Source organism: Rousettus aegyptiacus, unplaced genomic scaffold, assembly GCF_014176215.1.
Source record: "Rousettus aegyptiacus isolate mRouAeg1 unplaced genomic scaffold, mRouAeg1.p scaffold_m13_p_2, whole genome shotgun sequence".
In the NCBI taxonomy this organism is placed as follows: domain Eukaryota; kingdom Metazoa; phylum Chordata; class Mammalia; order Chiroptera; family Pteropodidae; genus Rousettus; species Rousettus aegyptiacus.
This window is the reverse complement of record NW_023416295.1, coordinates 116,573,330-116,588,428: the sequence shown is the minus strand read 5'-3', so window position 1 is coordinate 116,588,428 and position 15,099 is coordinate 116,573,330. Positions and strand designations below refer to the sequence as shown.

General features: G+C 37.8%; 1 protein-coding gene across 1 annotated transcript in view; it reads left to right on the top strand.

Moving 5' to 3' along the window:
* The window catches only part of MYRFL (myelin regulatory factor like), a 112,579-nt gene that overhangs the window by 19,254 nt on the left and 78,226 nt on the right, over positions 1–15,099 (top strand). The window contains 1 exon segment of the mRNA XM_036235857.1: positions 9,031–9,121. Coding sequence (XP_036091750.1) covers positions 9,031–9,121 — 91 coding nt within the window.

The following is a 15,099-nucleotide window of genomic DNA, read 5'->3' as shown; positions in this document are numbered from 1 at the left end:
TCTGGATGAGCCCAACCACCTGCACAGCTTGCCGGCGAGTATCCCTCCTTTGACTGTCCTTCCTTTGGGATATTCTTCTCTTCCTCCTCCTTTTTGGCCTTTAGCAAGATTAGACTTTCTAACTGACAGAACCAGAATGATAATTCTTCAAGATCTTGGACATAAAATCAATAAGATGTCTTGATGTGGTCCTACATCATTAAAATGTTTTGTTTTTTTTTCTCAGCTTCTGTTTCCCAAATTTTATCTTCTACGGTTAACGTGTTAATGTGAGTTTGTGTTTTATTTCTCTTCTGGAGTTTTATTTTCCCCCTGTATTTATTAACATTAGTATGTGCCTTTGAGGAGAAGATGGACTAAATGATTTCAGAGAGGTGGGGAGAGTCCTTGAGCTCAGGAAGGACAACTCTCATGCAGCTGATTTAAACCCGTTATCACAGTCTCCATTTCCTCTCTCTCTTTTTCTCATAATGCAGCAGCAGTGAGTCTACTTTGCAACCCCTTCTCACATCCTTTTTATAAAGAGAAAATTCCTTTAATTGCTGAAATACCTAATAATATTAATCCTAATTTGATATATCCTTTACATTTTTTATTAGAAATGTTATTGTTTTTATTAGTTTTTAGGTGGTTTGCCCCCTACTTTCCTTCATTACTTTGCATGATTTGCAGAAAGACTGTTCAGAAGCAAATACATTATGTTATAGTAGAAAACACCTGAGCCTCTGCAGTAACAATTGTGTCACTGCCACTTGAGCAAGTTACTCGCTCTTCTGAAAAATGTAATAGTTCCTATCTGATAGAATAGAATTATTGTGAGGATTAAATGAGAAAGTAACTGTAAAATTCTTACCACAATATTAGTACATTAAAAGGGCTTAACACATTTAGCAAGTATTATTATTATTATAATTCTCCATTGACCGTCTCTCACGTTGACTTGTAATTCTTTCGCACCCTCTTGGCTCTCCTCCAGGCACCCTACTATTTGTCAACATTCCTCTTAAGGTATGGGTCCATGTCCTCAATATTGGACCTGTATATAGAGGAGCAGGGAACCTCAGCATCCTAGTTCTGTTCTCAATGATTTTATTATTGTAATCTACATTTATTTCTTTTCTTTCTAATACTTCCTCATGATGATGCAACTAAAAGACCTATGTCTTTATCATCTATTCACCGATAAGCCAAGTTTTCCTATCTCATACCTACATAATTTAAAAAGTCAATGGAAAGCTGAATGCTTAACCTACAAAATGTCATCTTGTCAGTCAGCCATCAGTCCAGTCGGCGCAGATGAGACATGACTCTTTATACTATATCGTGCCTTGCCTACCTCTTTCAGGCCATCTGCATACTTGGCCAGCTTGCTTTCTCTTTACTTACTCAAACCACAAATAACATTATTGAGAAGGATAAGAGAAAAGTCATTTTACACTGAATTTTAGGATTTTTCATCAGATTAACATTTTAGGGTACAATTGTTCTGCCTGGTATAAGTTCACCTAATTCTAATGTAATTTTCTCCACCTTTCTCCATCTTAGCTACAAATACACCCATCCTTGACTGCTCACCGCCCCGCCCCCTAGTAGGATTGGAACCTTCCTTGGCTTATCACGGTGTGTTGATACTGCCTGTTTCCCTTCTGTGCCCTCTCCCTCACCTCGAGGGCAAGACTGAGTGTTGCTCACTGCTGTATCCCCAGTTCCCAGCACACACCCTTGATCAGAATATTTGTTGAATGTTGAATGACTGCATTAACAATTTTGTTAAGTGTCTAGCTGAAGTCAAGATACACTTTTCCATGGAGAGTGTCCTAATCTGCCAGTCAGGCAGCTGAACAGGAAATGAAGTCCACCGCACGGCCAGTTTTTGGTGGGCACATGCAGGCTACTCGATGTTTTCCTCTGTCTGTGGAGTCCAGCAGCCGGGTTTTCAGCACTCGTTTCTAGAATTTTGCACCTGTGACAGTTAAAGAAAACCCATGTGGCTGTTGCCATTCTGTTACACAACGTGCTTGAACTATTTATTTACTCGAGTCAAATAAAGGTTAATCTTCATTTTATCTTTTGATTATCGGGCACATGAGTTTCAGATGATTCATATCACCTTAAAGTCCAGAGACAGACTTTTCATTTGGTCACTATTTCCAACAATGGGCCATGTTAAGTCTGCTTGAAAGAACCGATTAAATTCTTCCTGGATCAATGTAGGACAACCTGTACGAGGAGGACTGAGAGACTCCAGGATTCCAGGTCAGCAGGCGGGGTTTTGCCTGGGGGCAGTGCCCTGTGCTCACCTCTGTCTCCAAGAGTGCACAAAAAGGATTGACGTGACATGACCCCCAGCATGAGCTCTCTCAGCACCTTCGCAGGCTCCTCACCCAACTCCCTCTTATTTCCTATCTCAAGACCTCTCTCTTGGCCACTGAAACAGAGACAGAGAATAGCCTCGATTCCTTCTAATCGGTCACAAAGTCCAGTGGGGATTTCTTCTCAAATACTTCTCACATCCAGTGGTGTGCTGGTAAATGTTTAATGACCAATTGCTTGGGGGAAAAAATTCCCCAACTTGTAGTGCTTCCCAATTTTCACGGTGTAAATCCTCCCGCTATGGCTAACTTCAAGCTACTAACGTGAAGACACTAGCTATGAAATTGAGAAAAGATGAGCAGAAGCTTGTCCGAGCTGGCTCCAGCACACCACTGCACATTCTTCTGCTTTCCTGACCCCACCTCCCCTGCACCAGATTCGTTTCATGGCCGTCAAGGCCCCAGGATCTGCTCCTGATGATGGTTCCAGCCTCACGAACCCCTCTTCCAGGAAGCTTTTCCTGGCAGCCTGTGGTTCCTGTTGTATCATTTAAGTGTCCCATCAAGGCCTGCGTACAACTCTGTTTTCACTTAGAGTTGCTACAGTATGTTTTTATGTCATTTTTTCTCACTACTCTGTGAACTTCTTGAGCACAGCAACTGATGATGATGAGAAAGGGAAGTATTTTTTGAGCTGGGAACTATACTAAGTGCCGTATGTGCATCATCTCATTTAATCCTTACAAAACTCTGTGAGGTATATATGCTCTTAGTACCCTCATTTTATAGATAAGGAAACTGAGACACAGAGAGTCTACGTACTTTACCCAAGGCTGCACAGCTGGGAAATGTCTCAGCCAGATTTGATCCCAGGCCTGATTGCAGAAACAGGACCTTGACTACTAAGACTCCTTTGTCTTTGTGTTTCTAGCACTGTGCCTGGTATACAGAAGGTAATCTTTGAGCATGTGTTAAGTGATTCGATGAGGGAAGGCTAATGTTGGCAGTGTCCTGAGCTAGACTCTTCGTTCTAGTCTTGCCCAGCTTCACTCCCAACAGCAGGCAGAGAGAACATACAAAAATATAAACCTGATTATATTATTCCTTTGATGAAAAATTTTCAATGTCTGCATAACTTTTAAGACAAATTCCTTACCTTGATACCTACGAACCTTCTTGATCTGTTGTCTACCAGTTTCTCTAGGTACACCTTCCACCATTCATAATCACATTTTGTCATTCAAATCTTTTCACTCATCCAACAAATTAAATATTCATTGAATAACTACCATGTTCCGGGTCTTGTTCTTGGTGCTTAGGATCTGTGCAAGAAGAAGCAGTTTCTGCCCTAAGAGAGGCTTAGAGTTCAATAGAGAGAGACAGATACCACGTAATTGCTACAGTAGCTGAACTAAAAGTACATGCAGCTTGCAGTGGGTTCACGAAAGACACTGCTGGGTCTGCCACGTTCTTCACCTGCCTCCAGCTCTGGCCCGACGACTGGCACATTTCCACGGGAGTCCTGCTGCTGACTATTTGAATTCATTCACACATGTTTTTTTCTGTTCCTCAATTTTTTTTTTTAATCACCCTCTACTTATCCTTAGAAATTCCTTTCAAGTGTCACCTTCAAGAACTCTGTGGCCTACCCCTCAGCCAGCCTAATCACAAGGCTCCCGTGGTACCCATGTCTATACCCATCTTAACACTGAACGCCCTGTGCTGCTCTGGCTAATTTTCCTGTCCCTCTCACCAGATTGTGAGTTCATCCCTGATTTTATTCCCAGACACAGAGAGGACACTAAGTAAATGTTGAACAAATGAATGAAAGTAGTCAATTAATAATTGGAAATATCTCTGGGGAAATGTCATCTTTACTCATTTAACTCTGACCTGGCTGTGGCTCTAAATGCCAATAGTAGATTTTAAATTCAGTTTTATTTTCAAGACAAAAGTATCCTTAGCAAAGGAGAGAAGGAGAGTATGACGTCTTCTCTCCATCTTCTCCACTTCTTTCGCCCCTACTTCTTCTTTGGAACATCCGTTAACATTTCAGTTCTAATTTTTCCTGAACCCCGGCATGCCAGAGGGAGACTATCTTTATGTTTAAATCCAAAGGGCATCCACGAGGGGAATCCTCACTATTGCTTTTTAGAATCTTTTAACAGACAAATATCGTCATCTTGCCTTATATCTGAATACTCTGGGCAGCGTCATGGGACTAAGGGTGTACGAGTGGATAAAGAAGGAAGAGGGGGGCATCCAGGTTGAGGAAAGTGATGTGGGAAAGGTGCCCATCAGATAAAAACAAGAAGGTCTTTACGTAGGTTTATGTGTGTGGTGGGGAAGCGGGGGAGGAGGCAGGGAATAACACAAGGCTGTGTACACCCAAGTCATATATCTTTGGAGAAGTGCTGTTTCCCCAAAGGCATATATGCATCTATTAGTGGGTCCTATGGATGAAGCTTGGATTTGTCTGTGACACCCCTTGGTGGTTTGATTCTCATAACTATGTACTTTTTCCCTTGTATGCCTAAGGCCAAGGGCAGCAGGGCAGGTTACCATCCCTCAGCTGTCAGTGTGTGAAAGAAGAGGCAGAGAACTAGGGTGAAGAAGGGCTTTGCTTTCTGAGAGCGATGAAAGGACAGTTCTCTGGCACTCCCAGGAGGTCTGGGCAGCCTCTCTTTTTGTGAGCAGGACCGGGGCAGCCCTTCCCATGCACAAAGGTAAATGTAGGAAAGGTCAAAATCAAGGTTTGAGATGGAGCCTCGCCGATGGAGTGGGATGCCCAACGACGCCCTCTTTGAGGGTTCGGGTGTTATAAACCAGTGTTTAAGACATTTAGAGCAAAGTGATTATTTGTAAAGCATGAGATTTATTTTTTAAGAGATGTTAAAGTGTGGCCCTGTGCGTATAAAGCCTTCTGGAAACAATTTCATCTGACACTATGGATTTATCTTGTCGAGTAATGTCCTTGGGGTCTGAAAGGCACAGATGCGATGTTGGAGTCCCAGAGAAAGCCGGCTATTGCAGGGACCATCTCTCCTTGTTCATTAAGGTGTTTGGACAAGTCTCGTGCGGCAGGTCCTAGAAGCTGGGGGCCATCTCCTATTCTAGCTGGGGATGGGGTGTGGGAGGGTGGGTGATGTAGAGCAAGTGGCACATCGGACAGGTCTTAACATCTGTGGGACACTTCATATTTCTTCCTGGGAATTGTGTGTGTGTGAGAGACGGGGTGGCGGTGGCGGCGGCGGCTGCTGAATAAAGCAGATGGGACAGCAGCAGGGGCTTTGGTGGGAAACTAAACTGATCCTTCTCTCCATCTGCTTCTCTTAGCAATCAGTTTGACCAACGCCCAGTGAAGTTGCAGAAGAAAGTTGCTTCTCTGCAGTTGGTTGGCATTGCTGAGGGAGGTACAGGTGGTCATGGGGGTGGCGGTGAGAGCAGGCTCAGGAATCAGGGCAGGACTGGTTAGCTTCCCTGCGCGTCACTTAACTAGCTGAGACCCTGGCAAGCTAGTTAACCTGTGTAATCACTTTGTTTTTTTTTTCTGTAAACTGGGGATACTATTACTGTTCACCTCCTAAGACTGTTAGGAGGATTAAAGAGATAATACTGTGAACTGTTTATCCTTTTGTTCGGCCCAGAGTAAGAACTCCGAACTACCTCTGAACGTCCCTGGACAATTGCGATCGTGTTTGAATCGATTTCCCTTCATCTGTTCTTCTCCTCTTACAGTCCTTTCCCACAAAGCAACCAGAGTGACCTTTTAAAGATGTAAAGCACATCATGTTACTTTTCAAAGGCTTTCCATTGTTTTGACCTCCTCTCCTGCTACCCCCTCTGTGGTCCTGTGCTCTGGCTGCACTGAAATGATTTGTTTCTCAAACATGCTAAGCACGGTCCAGTCTCTGGGCTCTCGCCCTTGCCATTCTCTCTGACTGGCATGCTTTGCCCTCCATGTTTGCATGGCTGGCTGTTTCCTGAGCAAGGCCTTCACATCGAAAAGAGCTCATCTTCTGCAGTCTATCATACCACTTGTTTTATTTTCGTCCTTGTCCAAAAATATCTTGTTGATTTATTATTTCTCACAAGTCATGTTTATCCTCCCCCATCCCCTCTGTTACCACCTTTCCTCCTTCCCTTAGAATTTAAGCCTCCTGAGGGGATCTTGTCCTTTTTTTTTTTTTTCCACTGCTGTGATCTCAGAATCTTGTACAGTGTTTGGCACATGGTAGTTGCCTAATAAGCAGTGATTGAATCAGTGAAAAAAATGAATGAGTCTTGTCCTGCTCATCTCCAGCCTATCCTTCCTTCAAAGTCTAGCTCAAGATTAAATTCCACTATCAGGTCACTTCTGACCATCTCAACGTTTAGGAGTATCTTCTCTTTACTTCCCTCTTAGTTCATGGCACTGTATGGGGTTGGTAATCTCTCTTCTCTCCTTCCTTTCCCTTCTTTTTCTTCCTCCCTCCCTTCTGCATGTCTCTGATACCCATCAATTTTTCCCGCTTGGGAGATGCTCAAGACTTAAAAATTTTTATGCTAATGACTTTGGCTGAGATAGTAAGAAAAGCTAAACATAAAATGGCCCTCCCACAGCTAGTTCAGCGATCTGAATGCAAAGGTGCCTTGTTCTGGGAAGAACACGAGGCACCTGTTGGATTGCATGAGGGGTATTGAAATATTACATATTTAAACTGTGGCTGGAAAAAAATCCACAAAGTGGTGAATGTAAGTGAAGAGTATGAGTGAGTTCTTTTGCATTCTTGTAGCTTCTCTTTAGGTTAGAAATTATTTTAAAATAAAATTAAAAAATTTTTTCTGCTCAAAAAATGTATACGGCGAAGTTTATGAATCTCTTTCTTTATAATGTTGGTTTTCATGGCATGCTGAGAAAAGTCTTCTTCTATTTCAAGGTCATAAGAATATTCACTCATGTTATCTTTCCATGTTTTCATTTATTTATGTTGAAATAATTGATCTATCTGGAATTTTGGTGTGGAAGCAAGAAAATGATTGAGTTTTTTTTTTTTCTCCCAAGTATCTAACCAATTTTCTGCACAACTTTTATTGAATAATCAATTTTTTCCTCACTGATGTAAAAGAACATGTTTGTCATGTGCTAAAAATCCTTATCTATTCCACAGATATGTAATATTTCTTGATAGGCCCTAGACTTGTTTGTGTTTCTTTGATGTGTCCATTTGTGTGTTTCTTGGTACCCATTTATCCCCCTTCATAATTTTTTGGTGATTTAGGGGTATTTATTTTTACAGAATAATTTCAGAATACTTTAACTTGGAGATTAATTAATTTCAGGTAACATACAAACCAACTCAAAAGAGTTTATTGGGTATGTTAAACAGTTTGTCATGTAATTGAAGCAAAAATGAAACAACCAGGCTTAGTAGGGGTTAAACATCAAGAAAGATCTGGATAAATGTGGCAGAAATATTTAGACTATTACTGTAGTCCTCCACCTTAGCTATTACATGACTTAATCTCAGCCACTAGCTTTAACTCTATTCAAATTCTGTGAGAAATAATTGAATTGGCCACTGGACTGGCAAACCTATAGATTCATTCATTCTCTCTGATTCATATGCCTATAGAGGTTATGTGTTACAAATATAAGGCGAAAGTTCTCAGAAAATGTAAATGTGTTTGGAAGATATCCTAAATAATATATAGTGAAAGTTTTGCAATATTAAGTCTTTTAGTCTAAGCACAATGTAAGTCTTTCCATTTATTCAAGTCTCTTGTGACCCTTTATATAGTTTCTTATGCTTAACAAATATTGTACATATATATATGTTTTGGTATTCTATATTTTTAAAAAATTTTGAATGGAATTTTCTTTTTTTCATAACATTTATCTGAATGGTTGACTTATTATTTTTTGTATATAAGAAAGTAATTAATTTTTATATTTAATTTTAACCAACTACTTATTGAACTGCTCTATTCCCTGATTATTTCTAATTGTTGTCAGTTGTTTCTCTTGAGTTCACTAGGTATAGAGTCATGTTACCTTCAAGCGAAGACTATTTTGTCTTCTTTATAATATATTCCTATATTTTTTATTCTTTAAAAAATCTAACATTTTTATTATCATCAGAATGAAGCCAATACATTTATTTTCATTTTTTACAACAAGAAAAAGGACAGAAGCATTACGTTATGTTTTGGGAAGTCTAACAAAATGTGAAGCAAGATATCGAACTTCTTGTTAAACTTAACTGGAAAAATTTGTTCATCCACTCATCCATGCATCCATGCATCCATGTACCCATGTATACATCTATCCATCCATCTGTCCGTCCATCCATCTAATAAATGTTTCTTGTTGCCTTTTTTATACCATAGATTCTTGTAGCTACAATAAGAAAGACACAGCCCCCACCCTTAAAAGACTTTAGATGGAGAACGAAACACAAAGAAAACATTTATAATAGCGTATAAGGCAAAGCACCTGTATAAAGAAGCACACGAAAAGGGGCACCTTGGACAGTCAGGGAAGGCTACTGAAGGAAAGTGACATCTAAGGAGATTGCTAAAGGAAATATTTGAAGAAAAGCACTCCTAATAAACTATGCCATATACCTGCTTTGAAATTCTTGGATGCAAGCTGTTAGCCATTCTGAATGTCAATGTTTTAGCTATTAGTCATTCTGAAATCTTAATGAATCTCAAGATTTGAACTTTGTCTTTGCAGCTCATGGGGCCAATGACACTCTGGGGAATCCAGCCCTGGATACGAGTCTGCTGGAGGAGTTAATGGGCAATGATTTCGATTTGGGGGCCTCGTAAGTAATGAGAACATTGATCTCCATTTAAAAAATTATGAAGTGTTTTCTCCTTTTCTGTTTTCGAGAACAGCTTGGGTAGAACTGGTATTATTTCTTCTATAAATCTTTGGTAGATTTCAACAGTGGAGCAAGCTAGGACTGGAATTTTCTTTATAGGAAGGTCCTCTCCTTCCAGTTCAATATCTTTAATAGATATTGGGCTATTCAGGTTACCTGTGAGTAGTTTTCTATTTAGACAGTTTATGCCTTTTAATGAATTTGTCCATCTCATCTAAGTTGTCAAAGTCACTGGCCTAAAGTTGTTCATTATATTTCCTTGTTATACTTTTGATGTCTGTATAATCTGTTATGATGTTCCTTTTGTTGTTCTTGACATTAGTAATTTGTGTCTTTTTTCTTCTTGATCAATTTGGCAAGAGGTTTATCAGTTTTCTTAACCTTTTGATGAACCAGCTTTTATCTAAATCTATATTCTTAATTGTTTTTCTGTTTCCTATTTTACTGATTCCTGCTCTTACTTTCTGTTATTAATATAGCCACTCTAGCTTTCTTTTTTTATTTTTAATTTATACACAGTAAAACTAAATTTTTTTCTTGTATATTGTTTTGTAAGTTTTGACAGATTCATAGGATTGTATAATTACCACCATGATCAGCACACACAACAGTATCCTCACTTGAAACATTTCCTTTACCCTTCCCCTTTGTGGTCAAACCTCCCACCCACCCTGAGCCGCATGTGACCACTGATTTGTTCTCTGTCCCTATAGTTTTGCTTTTTCCTGAACGTTGCATAAATAAAACTATATTGTATACAACATTTTGAGCATGTTTTCTTTCACTAAACATAATGTCTTTGATCAATAGCTTATTTCTTTTATTGGGAGAAAGACTCCATTGAATGGTTATAATAGAGTTCATTTATCCAGTCGCATACAGCTACAAGGACATTTGGATTATTTCCGTTTTGGCAATTATGAATAGCTTCTATAAATTTTCATCACAGGTTTTTGTGTGATCAAGCGTTTTAATTTCTCTAGGGTAATACTTAAGATAAAGACTGCTGAGATATAGTGTAAGTGTAAGTTTAATTTTATAAAAATTGCCAAATTTTCTAGAGTGGCCATACCCTTTTGCATTACTTCTAGCAATGTATAAAATACTCAATTGCTTATTTTCATCACCAGTTTTTGGTCTTATCAGGCATTATGATGATGATGATGATGATGATGATGATGATGACGACGACAGCCCTTCTAATGGGTTTATTGTGGTATCGCATTATGTTTTAATTTGCATTTTCCTAATGACTAATGATGTTGAATATCATTTCATGTGTTTGTTTGCTATTCATACATTTTCTTGGGTGAAGTATCTATTCAAATTTTTTGCCCATTTAAAAAAATTGAGGTTATTTTCTTATCTTTGAATTTAGAGAACCTTTTAAATATTTTGATATAATAACTTCGTTGGCTATGTAATTTGTGAATACTTTCTCCCAGTCTATAGCTTATCTTTTCATTCTTTTAACAGTTTCTTTCTCAGGGCAAAAGTTTTAAATTTTAGTGATGTCCAATTTATCATATTTTTCTTATATGGGTTGTACTTTCTGTTTAAGAAGTAGAGATATTGCCTAATCTAAGTTCCCAAATATTTTCTACTGTTTTCGTCTAAAACTTTTAGAGGTTTATACTTAGGTGTATGATCCATTTTGAACTAATGTTTGTATAAGGTTCGAAATAGAGATTGAGGTTAATATCCTTGTGTGTGGATGTCCAATTATTCCAGAATCATTTGTTGGATAACCTTTCTCTGCTGAATTGCCTTTACACTGTTGGTAAAAGAAAAATCAATCGACTGCATTTGTGTGAATATATATCTAGGTTCTCTACTGTTCTATTGATATATGTATCTATCATTTTGCCCTTACCACACTATCTTGATTACTGTCTTAAAAGCATATAATGTAAGTCCTTCAAATTTTTCCCCTTTTTCAAAGTTGTTTTGGATATTCTAGTTCCTTTGACTTCCCACATAAATATTAGAATCAGCTTGTTGCTATATGTGCAATCTTGATGAGATTTTGATTAGGATAGTATGAAGTCTAGTGATCCATTGAGGGAAACTGACATCTTAGTAAATTGAGTGTTTCAATCCATGAACATGGCATATCTGCCTTTATTTAGGCCTTCTTTGCTTTCTTTCATCAGCGTTTATAGTTTTTAGCATGCATATCCTGCATATAACTTTTTTAGATTTATACTAAATTTTTTATATTTTTTGAGTTATTGTAAATAATGTGCCCCCTCCCCAATTTTAGGTTCCAATTATTCATTACCAACATATAGAAATATTATTGATTTTATATATTGGACTTGGTTCCTGCAATCTTACCAAAGCTACTTATTAGCCCTAAGAGCTTTTTTTTTTGGTAGATTTCTTGGCATTTCCAAGTTGACAATCATGTCGACTGCAAATTCGAACAGTTGTATGTCTTTCTTTCCAAACTTTATGTCCTTTGATATTTTTTCTCATTGTATTGAACTGGGTAGAACTTTGGGTACAATGTTGAATAAAGAAAGAGGTAATGAGAGTAGACATTTTTGCTTTGTCCCTGATCTTAGAGGGCAATCAATAAGTTTTTAAATCATTATATATAAAGTTAGCTGCAAGTTTTTTGCAATGCCCTTTATTAACTTAAGGATATTCTCTTCTACTCCTAGTTTGCTGAGAATTGTTATCATGAATGAATGTTGAATTATGTCAAAGATTATTTCTGTATTTATTATGATTATATAGTTTTTCCTGTTGTCTATTACTGTGATAGATTACTTTATTAATTTTTGAATATTGAACTAGACTTGTATTCCTGGGACAAACCTCAGTTAGTCATGATGTATTATCTTTTTATATATTGCTGGATTCAACTTGCTAAAATTATGTTAAAGATTTTGCATCTACGTTTATGAGAATATTGGTCTACAGTTTTCTTTTCTTATATGGCACTTTTCTGGCTTTACTATCAGGGTAATAAAAGGCTCCTAAAATTAGTTGGAAAGTGTTCCCTCGTCTTAAATTCTCTGGGTGAGATTGTGTGACATTGAATTTCTTTCTTTCTTAAATATTTGGTAGAATTGAGCAGTGAAATGATCCATGCCTGCAGTTTGCCTTGTTGAAAGATCTTACCTACCAATTAAACTAATTCAATAGATTCAGGACAATTCATGTTATCTCTTTCTGCTTATGTGAGTTTGGGTAGTTTGCTCCCCATCCCATTCCCAGGGAATTGGTCTATTTCATATTTATGGGCATAGAGTTGTTCATAGAATTTCTACTTAGCCTTTTGCAGACTCCGAGAAGTCTGTAGTGATAGCCCCTCTTCTGTTTCTCATATTAGTAATTTGTTTCTTCTTTCTCTCTCTCTCCTTCCTTTTTTTTTTTGCATCAATCTCATTAGATATTTATCAATTTTATTGATCTTTTGGTTTCAATGATTTTTTTCCACTTTGTTTTCAATTGTACTGATTTTTACACTTATTTTTATTACTTTCTTCTGCTTACTTTGGGTTTAGTTTGCTCTGTTTTTTCTAGTTTCTTAAGGTGGAAGCTTGATTTGAGTTCTTAATGCTGGACCATTCTTTGTTTTCTAATTTAAGCATACAATGCTATACATTTCCCTTTCTGTATGGCTGTAACTGCTTCTCTCAAGTTTTGATATGCTATATTTTAATTTTCTTTCAGCTCAAAAGATTTTCTAGTTTTTCTTGAGACATTCTCTTTGACTCATTGGAATAGTGTTGTTTAGTTTCCAAATATTTGAGAGTATTCCATATATTTTTCTGCTACTGCTTTCTAGTTTAATTCCACTATGGACAGAGAATGCTTTTTGTATTATTCTAATTCTTTTGAATTTGTTAAGATTTCCTTTATGACCCAAAATATGGTTTATCTTGGTGAATGTTCCATATGCTCCCCAAAGGAATGTGAATTCAGCTGTTGTTCAGTAAAGTGTTCTATAAATGTTAATTAGGTCAAATTGGTTGACATTGGTGTTCAGGTCTTCCATATCTTTGCTGATTTTTGTCTACTTCTTTTATCTATTAATGTGAGAGGAATGTTAAAGTTTTTAAGAATGATTGTGGATTTAGAATTCTTTGTTGATAAGTTCTTTTTTCCCCCAATCTCTTAAAAGATTTGACCTACTATCTTTTGACCTCTATGATTTCTGATGGGCAACAGTTATTTGGATCATTATTCACTTGTCTACAATATGTCTTCTTTCTCTAGCTGCAGAATATTTTCTTTATCTTTGGTTTCTAGCAGTTTTAGTATGATATCCTAGGTATGGGCATAGTTTTCTTTGAGATTATATTGCTTGGGATTCATCCAAGTTTTCAAATCTGTAAACTTATGTTTTTTACTACATCTGGAAAATTTTCAACTGTTTTTTTTTTTCACATTTCTTTTTCTCCACCGACATCTTTCTTTCCGCTTCTTAGGACTTCAACAATATAAATGTTAGACATTTGATACTGTACACAGGTTACTGAGTCTCTGTTGATTTTTTCAATTTTTTTTTCTCTCTGTTACTTATAATGAATAATTTCTATTGATCTGTCTTCAAGTTCACTTGCCCTCCTCTGTCATCTCCCTTCTGTTATTGAGCCCACTTCGTCATACCTGTAAACGCCTTCCCTCTTCTCCCCCGTGAAAGACTAGAGTGAAACCAAACCCGAATCTCAGTAGTGATAGGGAAACTTGTTTGTGGATATTTCCAGAACCCGGTTTGTGCTGCTCTTTGCCAATAAAAACATCCTTACCACATTTGCAAGCTAGTTAAACACACACACACACACACACACACACACACACACTCACACACAAACACACCCCTGATAAGTTGCTAAATGTCTGAGCCCACACTCTGAGCCAGCTGTTTTGCTCCAGACACTGCATGGGCTAAACCCAGGCACTAGTTGCCCTTTGCCTGCCCTCACATTCCTTTCATTCCATCCAAGCAGCAAGTGTGAATTCTTGTGGGTAGAGTGGGCAGTGGGTGGATTCTTTCCATCTCTGGCCTGGGAACAATCTACCAGAAAATTTCCAATCTCTCACCTGCGTGACTTCTCCTTAAGAGAAGGTACAGGCGATTCTGCCAGGGTTTGATATAATCACCTGAATCATTTTTATAACTAACAGAAAGAATTTTAGCTATTTTGGGGGAAAAGTGAACAAAAGTCTTATTTGAAGAGCTGTCTTCTTACTCGGGAGTTCGGAAATCTACTATATGATCTTAGTCTCCATAGTCCTCCTGCAGGCCCAGACATATCTCTCCATAGGCTATCACTATTTGTCCAGTCAAATTCACTTTCCACCTTGGGGGTGGATGGGGCATGTAAATAAGAAAAACAATGGAGTTAATATTGTTGAGCACTTACCAAGTGTTGGGCAATGTTTTTTGCACTATACATATTCACTTATTTAATTAGATATTTGATTTTACATATTTTATTCTTTTAACAATATTTTATTCTGCCAAATAGGCCCAATATCGTCCATACTTTACAGATGAGGAGAGTGAGGTTCAAAGAGGTTAAGTAACTTTCCATAGATAATAAGTGGCACAGCTGGGATTAAAATGTGCCTGGTTCTAGAACACATGCTCTTTCCTCTACGTGCAACTTTTAGATTAATTGATATTTTAGATGAAATTTTGGAGGCATGTGAACCTTAGGGAAATATATTAAATGTGTCTAAAGTTATCAATCAAAGGTGCGACTTGAGGTAGATCTGAACCATAGTTTGCAAAGATTGTCAGAGTTCTTGCCTATGAAAGAAAAGTCCTGTGATCAGATAAGCTGTCATTGCTTGATAAAAACTGCTCAGGTACATGCAATTAAGTGGAGCTGCAATAAAAATCTGAGCAAGAACAAGTGGAAATAAGCCCAGTTCATGACGACAGGGTCATTAGGCTG